Source organism: Erinaceus europaeus, chromosome 16 (genome assembly GCF_950295315.1).
Source record: "Erinaceus europaeus chromosome 16, mEriEur2.1, whole genome shotgun sequence".
In the NCBI taxonomy this organism is placed as follows: Eukaryota; Metazoa; Chordata; class Mammalia; order Eulipotyphla; family Erinaceidae; genus Erinaceus; species Erinaceus europaeus.
In genome coordinates this window covers 21,114,762-21,132,389 of record NC_080177.1, presented here as the reverse complement: position 1 = coordinate 21,132,389, position 17,628 = coordinate 21,114,762, and the positions used below count along the sequence as shown (strand labels likewise).

The window sequence follows — 17,628 nt, the reverse complement described above, 5'->3', positions numbered from 1 at the left end:
CAGATTGAATATACAGACTACTGTGCAGCTTATTTAACAGTACAGATCTTAAGGTGTTGGCCTTTTTTTTTTTTTGTTTTGCTTTTTTTAAAATGTACAATATTTGTTCTGTTAGGATAAGAAAAGTAGCTTTTATATAAGTTCCATAGGGTCCGTTTGTTCTCGAGGGCACCACTGCAAAGTCTACATTTGATCACGGCTAATGCTTGATCGTTATTTTGTTAAGCACCTAGAGAAAGACGTCAGCATATGCTTTATTCTCCTCTCCTTACTTCCCTTTCTCCATTTCTTATTACAAATCAATTTGATCTAATAACAGAAAACAACAAACACCCATGTTAAGATTGCTTGTGTAAGAATTAGCCTACTGGTACTATCCATCTTTACTTTGTCAATTAACAGATTAATCTTTTATTTTTTTTACCTTTTGACATTAAAGTGCATTTTCAAAACCGTTTTAAGAAAAAGTAAAATCACGACTAGTCTAACTTTGAAATTAAGTGATCAGTTTTAAAATCTGTAATTCAATAAAGTTTCTTTTAATTAGAAAAAAAACCCTCCCTTCTCAACTGCATCTTCTGAAGTACAGGTGGCATACAATTGTACATTCTTTTAGACCTGTTTCTGTGTATTTCCAATTTATAACACTACTCCAGTGGGTTTTTATTTTTGTTTTTACTTCTAAAATGGGGTGATGTCACATGAATTATTTTTTTGAATAGTGATTTTATACTTAAGAGAATTTTTTGAAAATATTTGCTCACAATATGCTTATCTCTTTTTTATGGCTGCTGATATCCCATATGTTGCCAAGAATGGACAGGTTTCTAATTTTTCGTGCATTCATAAATATTGCTGCAAGAAAGTGTCCCTGCATAGACATCTTTGTATATATTTTACTGGTATTTACTGAGTATAAAGTTCTATAAATGAACTAGCTGGGCCAAGGTCTATATGCTTTCATTTTTTTTTATATATTATTAACTTGCTCAACTAAATGAATGCTTCAGATTATACTCTTACCAGCTATATATACTTGGTACTATACATTTTAACATTTTCTCTATTCAGTAGATTAAAAATTTCTATCTTTTTTGTATTTTGTATTTCTTTGGTGATGTTATTGAGCATCATTTCATAGTTATTAGTCATACTTATTATTTGGATTATCTTGATTTGGCTTTTTTCCCCCTCTTATATTTTTAAATGAATTTGGGATATAAGATATAAGTTCTTTAATGATATTGAGTGGTAGTAACAGAGATCTCTCAACTTTGACTTTTTTCTTGCAAAATAAATACTTGTGACTATTTCTGGTAGAATATTGCATCTAGACACAAATCACTGCAAATCATTTAGAGACTTTGCACAGTTACTTGTGTTAATTCCTTCAGTTTACTTTTAAAAACACTTATTTACTACTATTACTGAGCAAAATATTGCTAAGCTTTGACTGTTAGTGGTATCTGGATCAAACCTGAAACCTCTCCCATGCAAATCCTGTTTACCATGTCCCTGACTTTGTTTAAACAGAGAAAGACCGAAGCACCATTCTACCATTTATAATGTTTCCCTTGTATTATCTTTATTACTTTTATATGCTGCCAAGGGCTAAACCCAGAATTTTATGCATGTAAGTGATACTCTACCACTGACTTCTCTGGTCCTCTAGGGGCATTACTGCTCTGCAGATGGGAACCAGAGGCTCGAACCCCAGTCCTTGTACATGGTAATGTGTGCACTGAACAGAGTTTGCCACTGCCTAGTTCCAAATGCCGTGCTTTTATACTGATATGCTAGAATTTTAAAATCTTCTATTTCTTTTTCTCATTCCATGAATCCTTGTGGTTTAGAATGTTGTCTAGTGGAGAGAGAGTTCTGTTAACCATCCACACACTCAGTCTTTTAGATATTGATACTGTGACCTGGAAAAAGATGGACTTTTAAGCACTATGGTAAATTTTTTCAAGGTAAAACAAGATACAATGGCAGTTTCAAACAAATTAGTTCTAAAACTTCAAAAGAGGCATAGTTTGAATAACCAAATTTATAGAAGAATCTGCTCAGTCAGGTAGCATTCTAGTAATATTTCATTAATAGCTAAAAATACGGTGCCAGGCAGTGGTTCATCTGGTTAAGCACTCACATCACTGTGTACAAGGACCCAAGTTCAAGCCCTTGGTCCCCACCTGCAGGGGGAAAGCTTCATGAGTGGTGAAGCAAGCCTGCAGATGTCTCTTTCCCTCTCTATCTCCTCCACTCGTCTCAAGTTCTCTCTGACTCTATTCAATAATAAATAAATAAAAATAAAGATTAGGGAGTTGGGTGGTAGCGCAGCGGGTTAAGCACAGGTGGCGCAAAGTGCAACGACCAGAGTAAGGATTCCGGTTCGAGCCCCCGGCTCTCCACCTGCAGGGGGGGGGTCTCTTTATAGGTGGTGAAGCAGGTCTGTAGGTGTCTGTCTCTCCTCCTCTCTGTCTTCCCCTCCTCTCTCCATTTTTCTGTGTCCTATCCAACAATGATGACATCAACAACAACAATAACTGCAATAATAAAACAAGGGCAACAAAAGGGAATAAATAAATAAAAAATAATAAAGATAAAAAATAATTAAAATATGGTTCAGGAAAAGGATTACTTATCAAAGCTGTCTTTAAATACTTACAAGATGAGTTTTACAATTAGGTACTTTATAAACCTTTTTTTTTTTTTTTTAACCAAGTCACTGCTAGGTTAGTGTTTTGTATGGATGAATTTGGTTTATAAATGCCCCTGTTGAACTTTTAGGTTAGTTGTCATCTGTTTTAGTTTTTAAAAATTTATATGTTAGAGACAAAGAAATTGAGTGGGAAGAAGACAGGGAGGGAGGGAGGGAGAGAGACCACCATTACTGTTTTATTGCTTAGAAAATTTCCACCCTGTAGGTAGGGACCATGGGTTTGAACCTGGTTCCTTGCATATAGTTGTGATCTGCTTATATGACATCATTTAAAGGTGAAATCCTACTCAGAAATATTTTTCTCTCATAGACATTATGTAAATGTACATAGGTATAATCTTTTTCAGTGTTTGAGAATTCAATAATTATTATATTTTTACTTTATTTTTTAAATTTAGTAATCTACAACTATCCATAGTTTGTAAATTATGTTCATTAAATATAATATTTTGTTTTAAACATCTTTTTTTTAGTTAATTTAAAAATTATTTATTTGGAATAGAGACAGTTGAGTTAAGGTGGTTTTATTTATTTATTTTTACTATACAATAATGTTATTACAATGTTATTGTAATCTTTATTATTATTATTTTTTGCCTCCAGGGTTATCACTGGAGCTCAGTGCCTACACTGTGAGTCCACTGCTCCTGGAGGCCATTTTGTTCCATTTTTGTTGCTGTTGTTGTTATTGCTGTTGTTGTTGTTGGATAGGACAGAGAGAAATCGAGAGAGGAGGGGAAGATGGGGGTGAGAAAGATAGACACCTGCAGACCTGCTTCACTGCTTGTGAAGCAACCCTCCCCATCCCCGCAGGTGAGAGGCTAGGGACTCAAACCAGGATCCTTGAGCCAGTCCTTGTGCTTCACGCCATGTGCGCTTAAGCTGCTGCGCTATCACCTTGCCCCCTTCTTCTTCTAGCGTTTGCCCTTCTTCCGTAGCCAGTCAACAGCATCAGGTTGAGCCTGATGTAAAGTTTCGAGACCTCCTTTGAATCTGGAGAGGTGGCAGTCGTTGACTATGTGGGTCATAGTCTGTCTATAGCCGCAGGGGCAGTTTGGGTCGTCTCTGGCTCCCCCGCGATGGAACATAGCGGCGCACCGGCCATGGCCTGTTGGATAGCGATTGAGGAGGGCCCAATCATAACGTGCTAGGTCAGAGCCGGGTTGACGCTTGCAGGGGTCTGTGATGAGGTGTTTGTTCTTTACCTCAGCTGACTGCCAGCTCTGTTTCCAAGAGACTGGAACAGAGAAGTTCAGTGTAGGCGTAGGGGACCAGATTGGGTGACGACCTTGCCCCCTAATGTCATTGTATTTTAAAGGCTACCCAAAGAGTTGTGCTTAAAGTTGTGATATGTCAAAAATGTATTTGAAATACGAGACAGTTGAATTAAAATTTCTCCCAGATATGCATTAGAGAATGTTATTGTTGATAGTTTATAGCTGCCTATCAGTCCATCTTTATGTATGTGTGGAATTTTGCTTTTAGAACCTTTTGCCCAGAGTAGCAGCCAAACTTGATGTTTCAACTGTTTCTGACATCATTGCAATCAAGTCACCGGACACATTTGTGAGGACTATTTATGCAGGTGAGTACCAGTATATTAAAAGCAGGAATTAATTTGGAAGATAATGTAAAAAATGATACTGTGTCTTTAACTGAACCATCATACAAGTTTATGAGAAAAATCGTAGTATTCTTAGTAGACTTTTGCGTAACTTTTGGACAGATCCAGAGCACAGATCTTTCCTGCCTAGTTGTGAGATTTTTTTTCCCAGTGATTAGTAAAAGTTAGATTTATTGTTCAATTTTTTTTCTTGTTTAGTATTTTCTAAGTGGTAACCAGAAAAGTAAAATTTATATATTTTTTAAAATAATATTTCTAATCTTTTTTGATTTTTGTTTTTTCTTTATTTTCCTTTTTTGTTACCCTTGTTTTTTTTTTTTGTTGTTGTAGTTATTGATGTCGTCGTTGTTGGATAGGGCAGAGAGAAATGGAGAGAGGAGGGGAAGACAGAGATGGGGAGAGAAAGATAGACACCTGCTAACCTGCTTCACCGCTTGTGAAGCGACTCCCCTGCAGGTGGGGAGCTGGGGGCTCGAACCAGGATCCTTAATCTGATCCTTGTGCTTTGCGCCACATGCGCTTAACCAGCTGCGCTACCGCCCGACTCCCTCTTTTTTGCTTTTTATACTTCATTTCTATCTGTCTTAACGTTCATTTCAGTGTCTCTTTAGTTGATTGATCCTTTGCTAAGCACACTGGTCTCTAGTGGGGCTGGAGAAAGCACTGAACACTTTGTTCTTTCAGATTAAAGTTGTGTGTGTTTCAAGATAAATGATTAATTCTTAAATAAAACCTTTCATATTTAATAGTGTTAGAGAGGAAATTATTTGGTTATAGTTTAGGTCACTCTTAATTGCTAATCCATAAGAAATGTCACATATTCTTTTAAAATCTTGACACATCACACTTCTTGGTCTCTGTTCCATAGCATGTTTTTCACATATTTTCCTTCATTATTATACACAGCAGCTTCATTCTTTTTAAATAGTTGTAGTTTATGTTGTATTACTGATTGTATTATTTTGCAGAAGAAAGTTTTTTGGTTATATTTCTTTCTGAATGAGTATGCTTTTTAGTCTGGCTATCTAATCCAGTTTTTGCCTCCAGGAAAATTACCAGTGAGCATCTACCCTGTATTGTTTAATTTTTTTCCTTTTTTTTTTTTTTTGTCTCCAGGGTTATTGCTGGGGCTCAGTGCCTGCACTGCAAAACCACTGCTCCTGGAGGCTATTTGTTTCCCCTTGCTGTTTATCCTTGTTGTTGGATAGGATTGAGAGAAGAGGGGAAGACAGAGAGGAGGAGAGAAAGACACCCGTAGACCTGCTTCACCGCTTGTGCAGCGACCTCCCTGCAGGTGGGGAGCCAGGGGCCCAAACTGGGATCCTTACACTGGTCTTTGCGCTTTGTACCATGTGCACTTAACCCACTGCGCCACCACCTGACCCCCTAATTTATTATTTTTTTCACATAGTTAGACAGACAGACGCGCCACAGCTCCAGAGTTTTCTTCAGAGTGGTGAGGACCAGGCTTGAACCTGGATCGTCCACATGGTGAAACAGCACACTATCCAAGTGAGCTATTTTTCTGACCTTTTAAGACATCCAGGGGTCTAGAGATGGCTTTTGAGGTAGAGTGTACACTTTACCTTGCATGAGGAACTGTGTTTGAGCCATCAACTACTCATGGGTGCACCTACACAGAGGAAGTATCACGAGTGGTAGAGCAGTGCAGTATTGTCTCTCCTCTCTTTCTCTACCTCTGTCTAAAAATAAGTCTGTGGGGGGTGCTGGAATCATGCAGGCATGGAGCTTCAGCAGTAACTCTGGTGGGGAAAAAAAGAAATTGTATTTAGGGTTATACTGTCATTCATTGCTAAGCTTCTTCAGTCTTTCACTTCTTTTACTATATTAAATAGAATTGGGAAATCATTATTTTTTTTCTATTGACATATGAAATAGATTCTGAACCTCAAAAGATTTCTTGTTCTGTTTGCCTTTGGGGATATTTTTAATGCAGTAGCACTAGGGACTGAATTAAAGACTTCATGCATTATCTATTAATGACAGTGCTGAGTGACTTCCCTGACTTATTCTTATTGTTTGTTGGTATTCTATATATTGGGAGGCTAGAAGAGGGAGAAACATACCAAGACACTGCTTCACCATCCATGGAGGTCCCTTTGGTGCTATCCATGGTGCTCCCACTTGATGCTGGGGACCCACCCCAGCACCTCATTCACAGTAATACATGTGAATACATGCTTACCTAAGTTATCTCCTTACCCCAGTGAGTGTTTTTATTTTTAAACTGTGTCTATTTCAGGAAATGCCTTATGTACCGTGAAGTGTGATGAAAAAGTGAAGGTGTTTTCTGTCCGTGGAACAGCTTTTGAAGCTGCAACAACAAGTGGAGGTAGTGCCAGTTTGGAGAAGGGTGAGTGTTCATTTGGAGTTTGTGTTTGTCTTTTATTTCATAGGTTATATTGGCATAAAAGATGGCCTCTGGTTAAATTTCTCTCTCCCCCCCCTCTCTGTTTCTTTTTCTTTTAATTGCCACCAGGGTTGTTGTGGGGGATTGGTACCTACACAAGTCCACTGCTCATTGCCAGTTACCTCCCCTCCCCTACTCTTTCCTCTTTTTCTTTCCCTCTCTTTCTGTCTTTATGTCTTTTCTCTTTTTCTCTTTTATTTGACAGGACAGAGAGAAATTGAGAGGGGAGGGGGATATATATAGAGAGAAAGAGACACCTGCAGCACTGCTTCACCACTTGTGAAGCTTCCCTCCTGCAGGTGGAGATCATTCTCCTTGCGTATGGTAATGTGTTCAACCAGGTTTGCCACTACCCAGCTCCCTTGTTAAATTTCTAATACACAGTATTTGAATGTTCAATCTGAATGATATCAGATGTAAGAAATATTTTTTAATTTTTTTATATTTATTTTCCCTTTAGTTGTGCCTTGTTTTTATTGTTGTTATAGTTGTTATTGTTATTGATGTTGTTGCTGTTGGATAGGACAGAGAGAAATGGAGAGAGGAGGGGAAGATAGAGAGGGGGAGAGAAAGATAACCTGCAGACCTGCTTCACTGCCTATGAATTGACTCCCCTGCAGGTGGGGAACTGGGGGCTCAAACCGGGATCCTTAGGCCGGTCCTTGTACTTTGTGCCACATGCGCTTAACCTGCTGTGCTGCCGCCTGACTCCCAAGAAATATTTATTGTAACATTTTTCTATATCATTCTTGGTACCAAGGTAGTTGGCTTTGGTAGATCAAAGAAGTGAGAGTTAAGTCAAGAGAATATAATAATAGATGTGTAGAGTGTGTTACACTTTAGCATACACAGTGTCTTATTTGAACCTCAAGGAAGAGAGAGTCATTCCAATTTTTTGAGTAGACTCAAAGAACTAAGTGACTTCTTAAAAGCCATATAACTTATAGGAAAGAAACTGTAATCTAGTCCCTTCAAACTTTTCCAGAATTTGAGGATGAAGATAGGAGCTTAGGTAGTTTATATTAACACCAAACTTAAATTTAATGGAATTCTTTCTGTATTTTTCTTGAAAATTATTATCCTACTTCAACCATGTCATTCATATATATATTTCTATGCAGCATCAAGTACTTCTCCAGCTGGAATTTCAGAATGGATTGATCAGAAATTAACAAAAAGTGACCGACCAGAACTAACTGGTGCTAAAGTGGTGGTATCTGGTGGTAAGTTAATGAAATATATTCATTTAAAAAGATGTAGACTTGGGGCTTGGGCAGTAGCACAGTGGGTTAAGCACACATGGCACAAAGTGCAAGGACCATGTAAGGATCCCTGTTGGAGCCCCTGGCTCCCATTTGCTGGCGGGGGGGGGGGGGTGTCGCTTCACAAGTGGTGAAGCAGGTCTGCAGGTGTCTGTCTTTCTCTCCTCCTCTCTGTCTTCCCATCCTCTCTCGATGTCTCTCTGTCCTATCCAACAATAACAACAACAATGGTAACAATAACAATAAAAACAACGGCAACAAAGTGGGAAAAATGGCCCCCAGGAGCAGTGGATTTGTAGTACAGGCACTGAGCTCCAGTGATAACCCTGGAAGCAAAAAAAAAAAAAAAAAAGATGTAGACTTAAATTAATTTTATTTTCTTAATTGTTTTTAGAGGAGTACAATTAAAAGGGATAAGAAGGAGGTATGTGATAAGTATTTATTTTTACTAGAGCAGTGCTCAGCTCTGGTTTATGGTGGTGCTGGGGACTGAACCTGGGACTTTGGAGCCTCAAGCATAAGAGTCTCTTTTTATAATTATTAGGCTATCTACCCCCACCCTTGATAAGTATTCTTGTTTAATCAGTTAGGAAAATAAATTTCTGAGCTCAATACATAATTTGGACTTTGTGTTGCAAAGGTGTTTCACTGGCACCAGGGGGAGCATATCTCATCTCTGTTGCTTCACAGTTGTTAGCTTTTTCTTATTGAAGGACTTCCTTCCATGTTACTCTGAAGAGTCTGACAAGTTCTGAATCAAAGAATCAGTTGGAGTTTCAGGGCTATGTTGTATGATCCCCACCCTTCACTTTACTTTGAAAGACTACTACAGTTGCCTGAGTTTCTGTGGGTAACTTGTTGAAAGTTTCATGACCTTTAATACTTAAGATGATAATACTACTCAAGATTCATATCTTCTTATATATTATAGTCCTTATTAAAAGAAACTTTTTATAGACTTTGAAAACCTAAAAATTGATTTAAAATATTTTTCAATTAAACACAAATGAAATAAACTTCCAAAAAATCTGGTATTATTAAGTGACATTGAGAAGAAATAAATTGATAGGTTTTATTTGTTAATTTTCCTTTTTATTCATTACATGTTCTTTGTCAAACCCATTGCAAAGTGTTAGAAAAACAAAAAAGATATACTTGTTCTAAAGGAGCTTAACATCTAGTAGAATGATTTCCATTCAAATAAAACTTCATTCAGTGGAATCTTGCTACACTATCATAGATATAGCAGTAATCTTGATAGCTATAATCTATTCACAGATAAAATGTTTTTGTCCTACTGTGGGAAACTGTTACCAGAGACTAATTGTGCAGCTAGTTAACTAGTTCATTACAGCCGTATTGAATGGTTTATAAAAGTTCAACGGTTTCATAAAATCAGGAAAGATTGTATGCTTAATATTGGTGGTTGCACAATATGAAGATTCACTCTCGTGTACAAAGTAGTAAAATTTTTAGTGGGGTTTATATTTGCTTAATTTCCTTTGCTTTCCCCCATCTCTTTAATAAGGTCGGGGCTTGAAGAGTGGAGAGAACTTTAAGTTGTTATATGACTTGGCAGATCAACTACATGCTGCAGGTAAAGTTGCATTTCTTTTGTTGTGTATTTGATTTTTATCAGAGTGTGGCTCAGCTCTGGCTTATGGTGGTGTTGAACCTGGCCTTTGATGCCTCATGAAAGTCTTTTTACATAAGCATTACGCTATCTCCCAGCTCCTAAAAATTACATTTCTTAGTAGAAAAAGTTCCCTTCTTAGGGGAAATGTTCTTCTTCATTTCAGTTCTATGTGAATCACTCAAAACTGTTAAATATTTTTCCTTCTCTCATCTTTGGCTTTTCTCTCTGAAATGCTTTCTCTTAGGTCTACAAGTAAATAGCCTAAACATAATAAAGCTGACAGAGTACTAGACTTCCATACCTGGGGCTCCTGATTTGATCCTTGGCAGTGCTTGTACCAGAGTGATACTCTGACTTAACTGATAACTCTTACAAGAATTACCAGATGTTAGTGGTTTCTCCCATTATTTTTTTTTAATGTCAGTTGCATTGTTTCCTTAAGATTCAGGTAGATTCGTGTGTGTCTCTTTTTTTCAGTGGGTTAACAAAAAACTCTTTTACAAATAGAAATATACTTAACATTATTTTTTAATTGTAACTAACTGTAAGAAAGATACAAGGTATTAAAAGTGTAGTGATAAGAATTAAATAGAAAAATTAGGAAGTTCAAAAGATTGGTTTTTAATACATAAGTATTATGTAAATGCAGCCTTCTTTTAACAAAAGCCTCAGTCCTTCCCTTTTAAGAGTTTTTTTTGTATAATTCTCTATAGTCTTTTTAAAAATTTTACATAATATACATACACATAGAAAGAAATGGTTTGACTTGAATAAAGGTACAATGTTGACTTCATAATCACATTGTGCTATTTGATAGGAGGGATTTATCTCATCTGTTGATTAACTGGGGATCAATTAATTATCAGGCTGTTTCAGTCACTCAGATGAGAGATGCTAGTGGCTTAGACTATGGTAATAACTGGTAATAACAACAGATATGATTAGTAATAGTTTTAGGGGGGGCCAGGCAGTGGTGCACCTGGTTAAGTGCACACATTACATGGCACAAGGACCCAGGTTCAAGCCCCTGGTCTCCCCCCACCTGCAGGGAGACAATTTCACAAGTGGTAAAAGCAGGGCTGTAGGTGTCTGTGTCTCACTCCCTCTCTACCTCCCCTCCTTTCTCAATTTCTCTCTGTCTCTATCCAATAATAAATAAATAAATACAAATAAAATAAAAAAGAAATAGTTTTAGGGGGCCAGGTTGAGTGCACATGTTACAATGCACAAGGACCTGGGTTCAAGCCCCTGGTCCCCACCTGCAGGGGGAAAGCTTCACAAGTGGTGAAATAGTGTTGCAGGTGTCTTTCTCCTTCTCTGTCACTCCCTTACATCTCAAATTCTGGCTGTCTATATCCAATAGTAAATAAAGATAATTAAAAAGAAAAAACTACCTTAAAAAAAAAACAACTATCCAACTCCAACTTAAAAAAAATAAACAGTTTTAGCATATATATCAACATTGTATATCACTGTAGAACCTTTGGGATTTCTTGACAGCTTGAATATGAGTTATAAGAGGTGCTTTCTTTTGTATTAATATGACAGCTGGTAGTATGGAGTTTTCTTTAGCTGAGATGAGGAAATTTTCAACAAATCAGTTTAGTTTTGGGCATATGAAGTTTTGTTACATATCATTGTAGGCAGCATCAAGTACTTCCCCAGCTGCAATGTCAGAATGGCTTGATCAGAAGTTAACAGTTTAGTTTTGAGAATAGAAAGTTATGAGATGTCTAGTAGACAACTAAGTAGAAATGTTTGATACAGAAATATGTGGGGTTCATTGAATGAGTTTGGATTGGTGATTAAATTTGGAATCAATCGCAATTAAATAGTACTTGAAGGCATGAGCATAGATTAGATCACTAAGGTAGTGAGTACAAATTAAAAAAAAGAATTCTCAGGAACAAGCTCTACTTTCTAATTATTGTAAAACTAAATAAAGTAGGGAAGAAAGAAAGAGGAAAACGAAGACAAAAAAAAAAAGTAGTAAGGTAGGAAAACTGGGACGAATAGTATGATACTTTGGAAGCCAAGTGAAGTGTTTCCGTAAGGCACATTGTTCAACAAAGTCAGATGCTGCTAATAGGTCAAGGATGATGAGGACTGAAAGTGACTTTTATATTTAGACACTTGGAGGTCATTGGTAGGCTTTGCCTAGCTTCAGAGGAGGAGTGGAGTGGTTTGAAAGAATGGTGCTGGGGTTGGCAGGATGACTCAGCTAAGGTAAGGGTGCCTGCTTTGCCATTCGCACAACCCAGGACCCAGATTTGAGCCCATTCCCCCAACTTCCTTCCTACATTGGAGGAAGTTTCAGTGTTGTGTTGTTTAATGTTGGCAGTGAGGACCAAAAAAAAAAAAAAAAAACAGAGAGAGAGAGAGAGAGAAAAGAAATAATCCTAGTAGTGGTCCCATAGATATAGTCACTTTATCAATCGTTGAGCAGTACATTTATACTTTGTGTGCTTTTCTGTATAGACATTATATTTTAATAAACAGTTTTTAGAAATAACATGAATTGGAAGCAATTAATACAGACAGTTCTGTTGAGGGAGTCTGCTGCTTATAGGAGAGTAGAGAAATAGACAGTAGCTTGGGAAAGTAGGACCAGTAGAGGCACTTTTTTGTTTATTTAATTTTTAAAAATTTATTTATTTATTTCGTTTTGCCTCCAGGATTATCGCTGGGGCTCAGTGCCTGCATTATGAAGCCACTGCTCCTGGAGGCCATTTTTCCCATTTTTGTTGCCCTTGTTGTTGTTGTTATTGTTGTCATTGCTGCCATTGTTGTTGTTGATTAGGACTGAGAGAAATCAAGAGAGGAGGGGAAGACAGGGGGAGAGAAAGATAGACACCTGAAGACCTGCTTCATCCGCTTGTGAAGCAATTCCCCTGCAGGTCAGGATCTGGGGGTTTGGGCCATGTACACTTAAGCCACTATACTACCCCTGGACCCTCCCTCCTTTTTAAATTGATTTAATAATGACCGACAAGACTGTAGGATAAAAGGAGTACAATTCCACACAATTTCCACCACCAGAGTCCCGTATCCTATCCCCTCCATTGGAAACTTTTCTATTTTTTATCCCTCTGTGAGTATGGACCCAGGATCATTATGGGGGGGCAGAAGGTAGCAGGTCTGGCTTCTGTAATTGCTTCTCCACTGGACATGGCCGTTGGTAGCTTGATCCATACCCCCAGCCTGTTTCTAGCTTTCCCGAGTGGGGTAGGGCTTTGGAGAGGTGGGTTCCAGAGTACATCGGTGAGGTCATCTGCCCAGGGAAGTTAGGTTGGCACTATGGTAGTAGCATCAGCAACTTGTTGGCTGAAAGAGCATTAAGATGTAAAGCAGAAAAGATTGTTTAATAAATCAGGAACCTAAAGGTAAGAATATAGCAGATGAGATTTGGGGTCTCCATTTGGAAAAAGATGGTATTTCTATTTAAAGATGAGACAAATATGTTTAGATACTGATAGGAATGCTATCATTCCTATCAGAAATGGGAAATTCCTATCAGAAGAGGGAAAAATACAAGAGATCAGAGGGAGTATTGTAGACTTACGTTCTTGAAAAGACAAAGAAAAAAAATACAGCACGAACTAGGACTACTGGTGGAGTATCAGACCTGCAGGCCTGAGCTTCCTAGTTCCTTCCTTAGCTCCATAGGCATCAGAGTGATTCTCTGGCTTCTCTTGTTTTTTTCTACCTCAGGTCAAGCTTTCTCTTTGTCATATGTAATAAATAGCTAAATACTGACAAAAAAAGTATATAATGATATCCCAAACATAGTACATGCTTTATGAATACTTGAGTTCTTTTTTGATAAAACAATGCAAGTTAGCCAAATTTGAAATCTTAAATCCTTAAGTATGAGTAAAGACATTTCTTGAAATTTTGTGCATAAAATGCCCTTTGTATCTAAGAAATGTATTTTGTATTTAGAATTTATAAACAGTGATAGATTTTTAAAAGTAAGTGTAATTTTTTAATGTAATACTTATTTTTAATTCGTGATGCTTTTATAACCAAAACTTTAAAATTTTTTTGAAGGCTTCTCTCTTTTTTTACATATATATTTTTTATCTTTATTTTTTTGGAAAGAAACAGCCAGTAATTGAGAAGGGGAGATAGAGAGGGAGAGAGATGGAGAGACACTTGCAGCCCTGCTTCACCACTAATGAAGCTTTCCCCCTGCAGGTAGGGACCGGGGCCTCAAACCTGGGTCCTTGTGCACTGTAACATGTATGCTCAACCAGCACACCACCCAGCCCCCAAACTTTTTAAATTTATCTCACTAAACTTTATGCTCTTTTGACCATCACTGAATTCTCCTCATAGTAGGAGGACTTAGTCCTCTGTGATCTTTCTTTTTTTTTATTGGGGGGATTATTGGTTTATAGTTAACAATAAAGTACAGTAACAAAAAATAAAATACAGTAGTTAGTACATATATAACATTTCTCAGTTTTCCACATAACAGTTCAACCCCCTGTAAGTCCCCCTCTGCTATCATGTTCCAGGACCTGAAACCTCCTCCCCATACCAGAGTCCTGTACTTTGGTAAAATACATGAAACTCAGTCCAAGTTCTGCTTTGTGGTTTTTTTTCCCTTCAACTTCTTTTTTTTTTAAATTTATTATTGGTTATTTAATAATGACCCACAAGATTTTACAGTTCCCACCACCAACATGTCATATCCCATCCTCTCTAATGGAAGGTTCTCTATTCTTTATCCCTCTGGGAGTATGGACCAAGGATTCTAAGGAACACAGAACGTGGAAGGTCTGGCTTCTGTAATTGCTTCTCTGCTGGACATGGCGTCCATCCATACCCCCAGACTGTCTCTACCTTTCCCTAGAGGGGTGGGGCTCTGAGGAGATGGGGCTCCAGGACACATTGGTGAGGCCATCTGCCCAGGGAAGGCAGGCTGGTGTCATGGTAGTATTTTTCAGCTTCTATGAGTGAAGTCATCCTATATTCATCCTTCTCTTCCTAGTAAGTGGAATATTTCTAACTGTACTATATCAGTGGGTTATCTTCCCCCACCCCCACTTATCAATAAATATCTCACTAGCTGAATAGGAGAGACTGAAAAAAATGACAAACATTTTTCTCCTTAGTTGGTGCATCACGGGCTGCTGTTGATGCTGGCTTTGTTCCCAATGATATGCAAGTTGGACAGACAGGAAAAATAGTAGCACCGGTAAGTATTGCAATAAAATGTTCTATGCAAAATTCTGTGGGGATAAGAACTGTTTATATTTGCTGAATAATAATCTCAGTAATTTATGTCCTGTTCAGTATGCCTAAGCCGTTAATCATTACCATGGCTCATATGTTCTCAAAAGTTCTATGGACTTCTTATTCTCAGTCAAATGCTTGGCAGTTCTTAAATCCAACATTATTTTTCAGAAAACTTAAGGCAGTGGAATATTGCCAAAACTGTATCACAATACCAAATATATAATTGATAAAGCGGTATTATATTATACTGAGTGAATTTTTATACATTCACGCAAACATTTATTTACCATAATGCCTTTTATTATAAAATCAGTCAGTAAGATCAGTGAATCTATACTAACAAAAAAATATTGAAATTGGGAACAGTAACACCTAGTTTATTTCTGACCCACATGGATAAGTTATGCTAGAATATTTTTTAGTTAAACTTTTAAAAGACAGTTTGGTTTCAGAGTTGAATTACTTGTATCTAATGATTGTTTATATTTTTTAAATAATATTCTTTCTGTAGATAGGATTCTCAGTTTTTTTTTTATTTTTTAAAAATTTATTTATTTATTCCTTTTTGTTGTCTTTGTTGCTTTATTGTTGTAGTTATTATTAATGTCGTCGTTGTTGGACAGGACAGAGAGAAATGGAGAGAGGAGGGGAAGACAGAGAGGGAGAGAGAAAGACAGACACCAGCAGACCTACTTCACCGCCTGTGAAGCGACTCCCCTGCAGGTGGGGAACCGGGGGCTTGAACCGGGATTCTTACTCCGGTCCTTGCACTTTGCGCCATGTGCGCTTAACCCACTGCGCTACAGCCTGGCTCCCTCTCACTAGTTTAAATTCTTAATACATAGAGAAAAATTGGCTTTTTGAAATGTATTTCAGAAAACAATCTTAAGTCATGTTCATTAAAGTAGTATTTACGAAGAGATGCAGTCATTTTGAACTGGGGAGAGATAAGAAAGGACTAAGTAATTAAGTTCTAACTTCACCTTTTGTTATAAAGATAATAAAATCGTGAGGTTATATTAAATTTCTTTCATATCTCAGTGCCATATTCTATTAGATGTTCATTCAAAATTTCAAACTGGTAAAAAATGTTAGGACTTGTCATTGAAATTGTTTTGAAGTATCTGTTCAAGTCATAACACTTCCTTGTTCATTTGCTTTTGATGAACACAAGTTTTTAATTTTTATGAGATCCACTATATCAGTCTCTCTCTTAATGGAGAATAATTTATATGTTGTTATTATATGTTAATATTTTATATGTTATTCAGCATAGTCAAAGTGAGATAATACCTCAAAACCTAATAGGTACTAAAAGTATTCACAAATGTAATCACAAAACCATCTGTTTTACATCTGATACTGGCTGTGAGAGAGCATTTATCAAACAGATTAACTTGGGCCTTCGTTAGCATATAATCAGGAGTGCCCACTATATGTTTTTGTGGAAATTATTTGTTCAACTTTATATGAGTACGCATCTTTCAGGTCTGACTTTTACAAAAGATCAGACCTCCTAACCAGAAATGCATTTGCAAGAAATTGGATATGACCAAAGTGGCAGAAAAAAAAATTTTTTTAAAATATATTATTTGTTTTAATGAGAGGAGTACAGAAAGACAGAGAGAGACAGACAGACAGACAGACAGACACCCACCAGAGTTGTCCAATTCTTGCTTATGGTGGTTTTGGGATTGAACCTGAGACTTAGGAGCTTCAGGCATGAAAGTCTTTTGCATAACCATTATGCTGTCTCCCCAGTCAGGAAAACATTGATTTATTTTGACTGAGAGTATTTGTGGTTATTAAGTAGACTAGTAGAATGATAAAGAATAACTAGTGGCATCCTCTCTTGTATTAAAAATAAATGTAATTGCTAGAGAGTATAATGGTTATATGAAGACATTCCTGCCTGAGACTCCCTGGTCCCAGGTTCAGTCCCAGGCATCACCTATGCCAGAGCTATGTTCAAAATTAAGTAAAGTATTTCCTTACAGATATGTCAAAATCTTATCAAATTGCTTAACTTTTTATTATTATTCACTTAATGTAAGTTTTAAAAAAATATGTATTTCTGATGCAAGGTTTGTTTGTCAGATATGTTTTTGTTTTCTTTGGACAGATGTGTAGGAAAGGGATTGGTGGGTTGCAGGGTATGTCCATTTCTAAAGTTGTGAGGTATCTCCACACTGTCTTCCACAGTGATTGAACCAATGTAGAATGTAGAAGGGTTCCTTTTCCCCACATCCTTGCCAGCACTTGTTTCTGTCCTTTGAGGTATGACATTTTCACAGGTATAAAGTGGTATCTCATTGTTGTCTTTATTTGTATTTCTGTGATATTCAGTGACTTTGAGCCTCTTTTTATGTTTGTTGGCCACCTGAATATCCTCTTTTGTAAAGATTCTATCCATATCCTATCCCCATTTTTAATTTTTTTTTCTGGCTCGTTTGGTTTGTGTTGCTGAGTTTTGTGAACTTTTCATATATTTTGGTTGTTAGTTCTTTGTTTGATATATGGCATATAAAGATCTTCTCCCATTCAATAGGGTGTCTTTCTGTGTTGGTGATGGTTCTTTTCATTGTGCAGAACGGGCCCAGAACAGTAACTTGAGATAGTCTTTTTTAACAAGCGGTGCTGGCAAAATTGGACTGAAATGGGCAAAATAATGAAATAGAACCATTACACTGCACAAAAGTTAACTCCAGATGG

General features: G+C 37.1%; 1 protein-coding gene across 1 annotated transcript in view; it reads left to right on the top strand.

The window, feature by feature from the left end:
- Positions 1 to 17,628, top strand: part of ETFA (electron transfer flavoprotein subunit alpha) — a 79,325-nt gene that overhangs the window by 20,490 nt on the left and 41,207 nt on the right. The window contains exons 5-9 of the mRNA XM_007525791.3: positions 4,205 to 4,304; positions 6,607 to 6,717; positions 7,896 to 7,997; positions 9,565 to 9,633; positions 14,793 to 14,875. Coding sequence (XP_007525853.1) covers positions 4,205 to 4,304; positions 6,607 to 6,717; positions 7,896 to 7,997; positions 9,565 to 9,633; positions 14,793 to 14,875 — 465 coding nt within the window. The remainder of the gene's footprint in view (positions 1 to 4,204; positions 4,305 to 6,606; positions 6,718 to 7,895; positions 7,998 to 9,564; positions 9,634 to 14,792; positions 14,876 to 17,628) is intronic.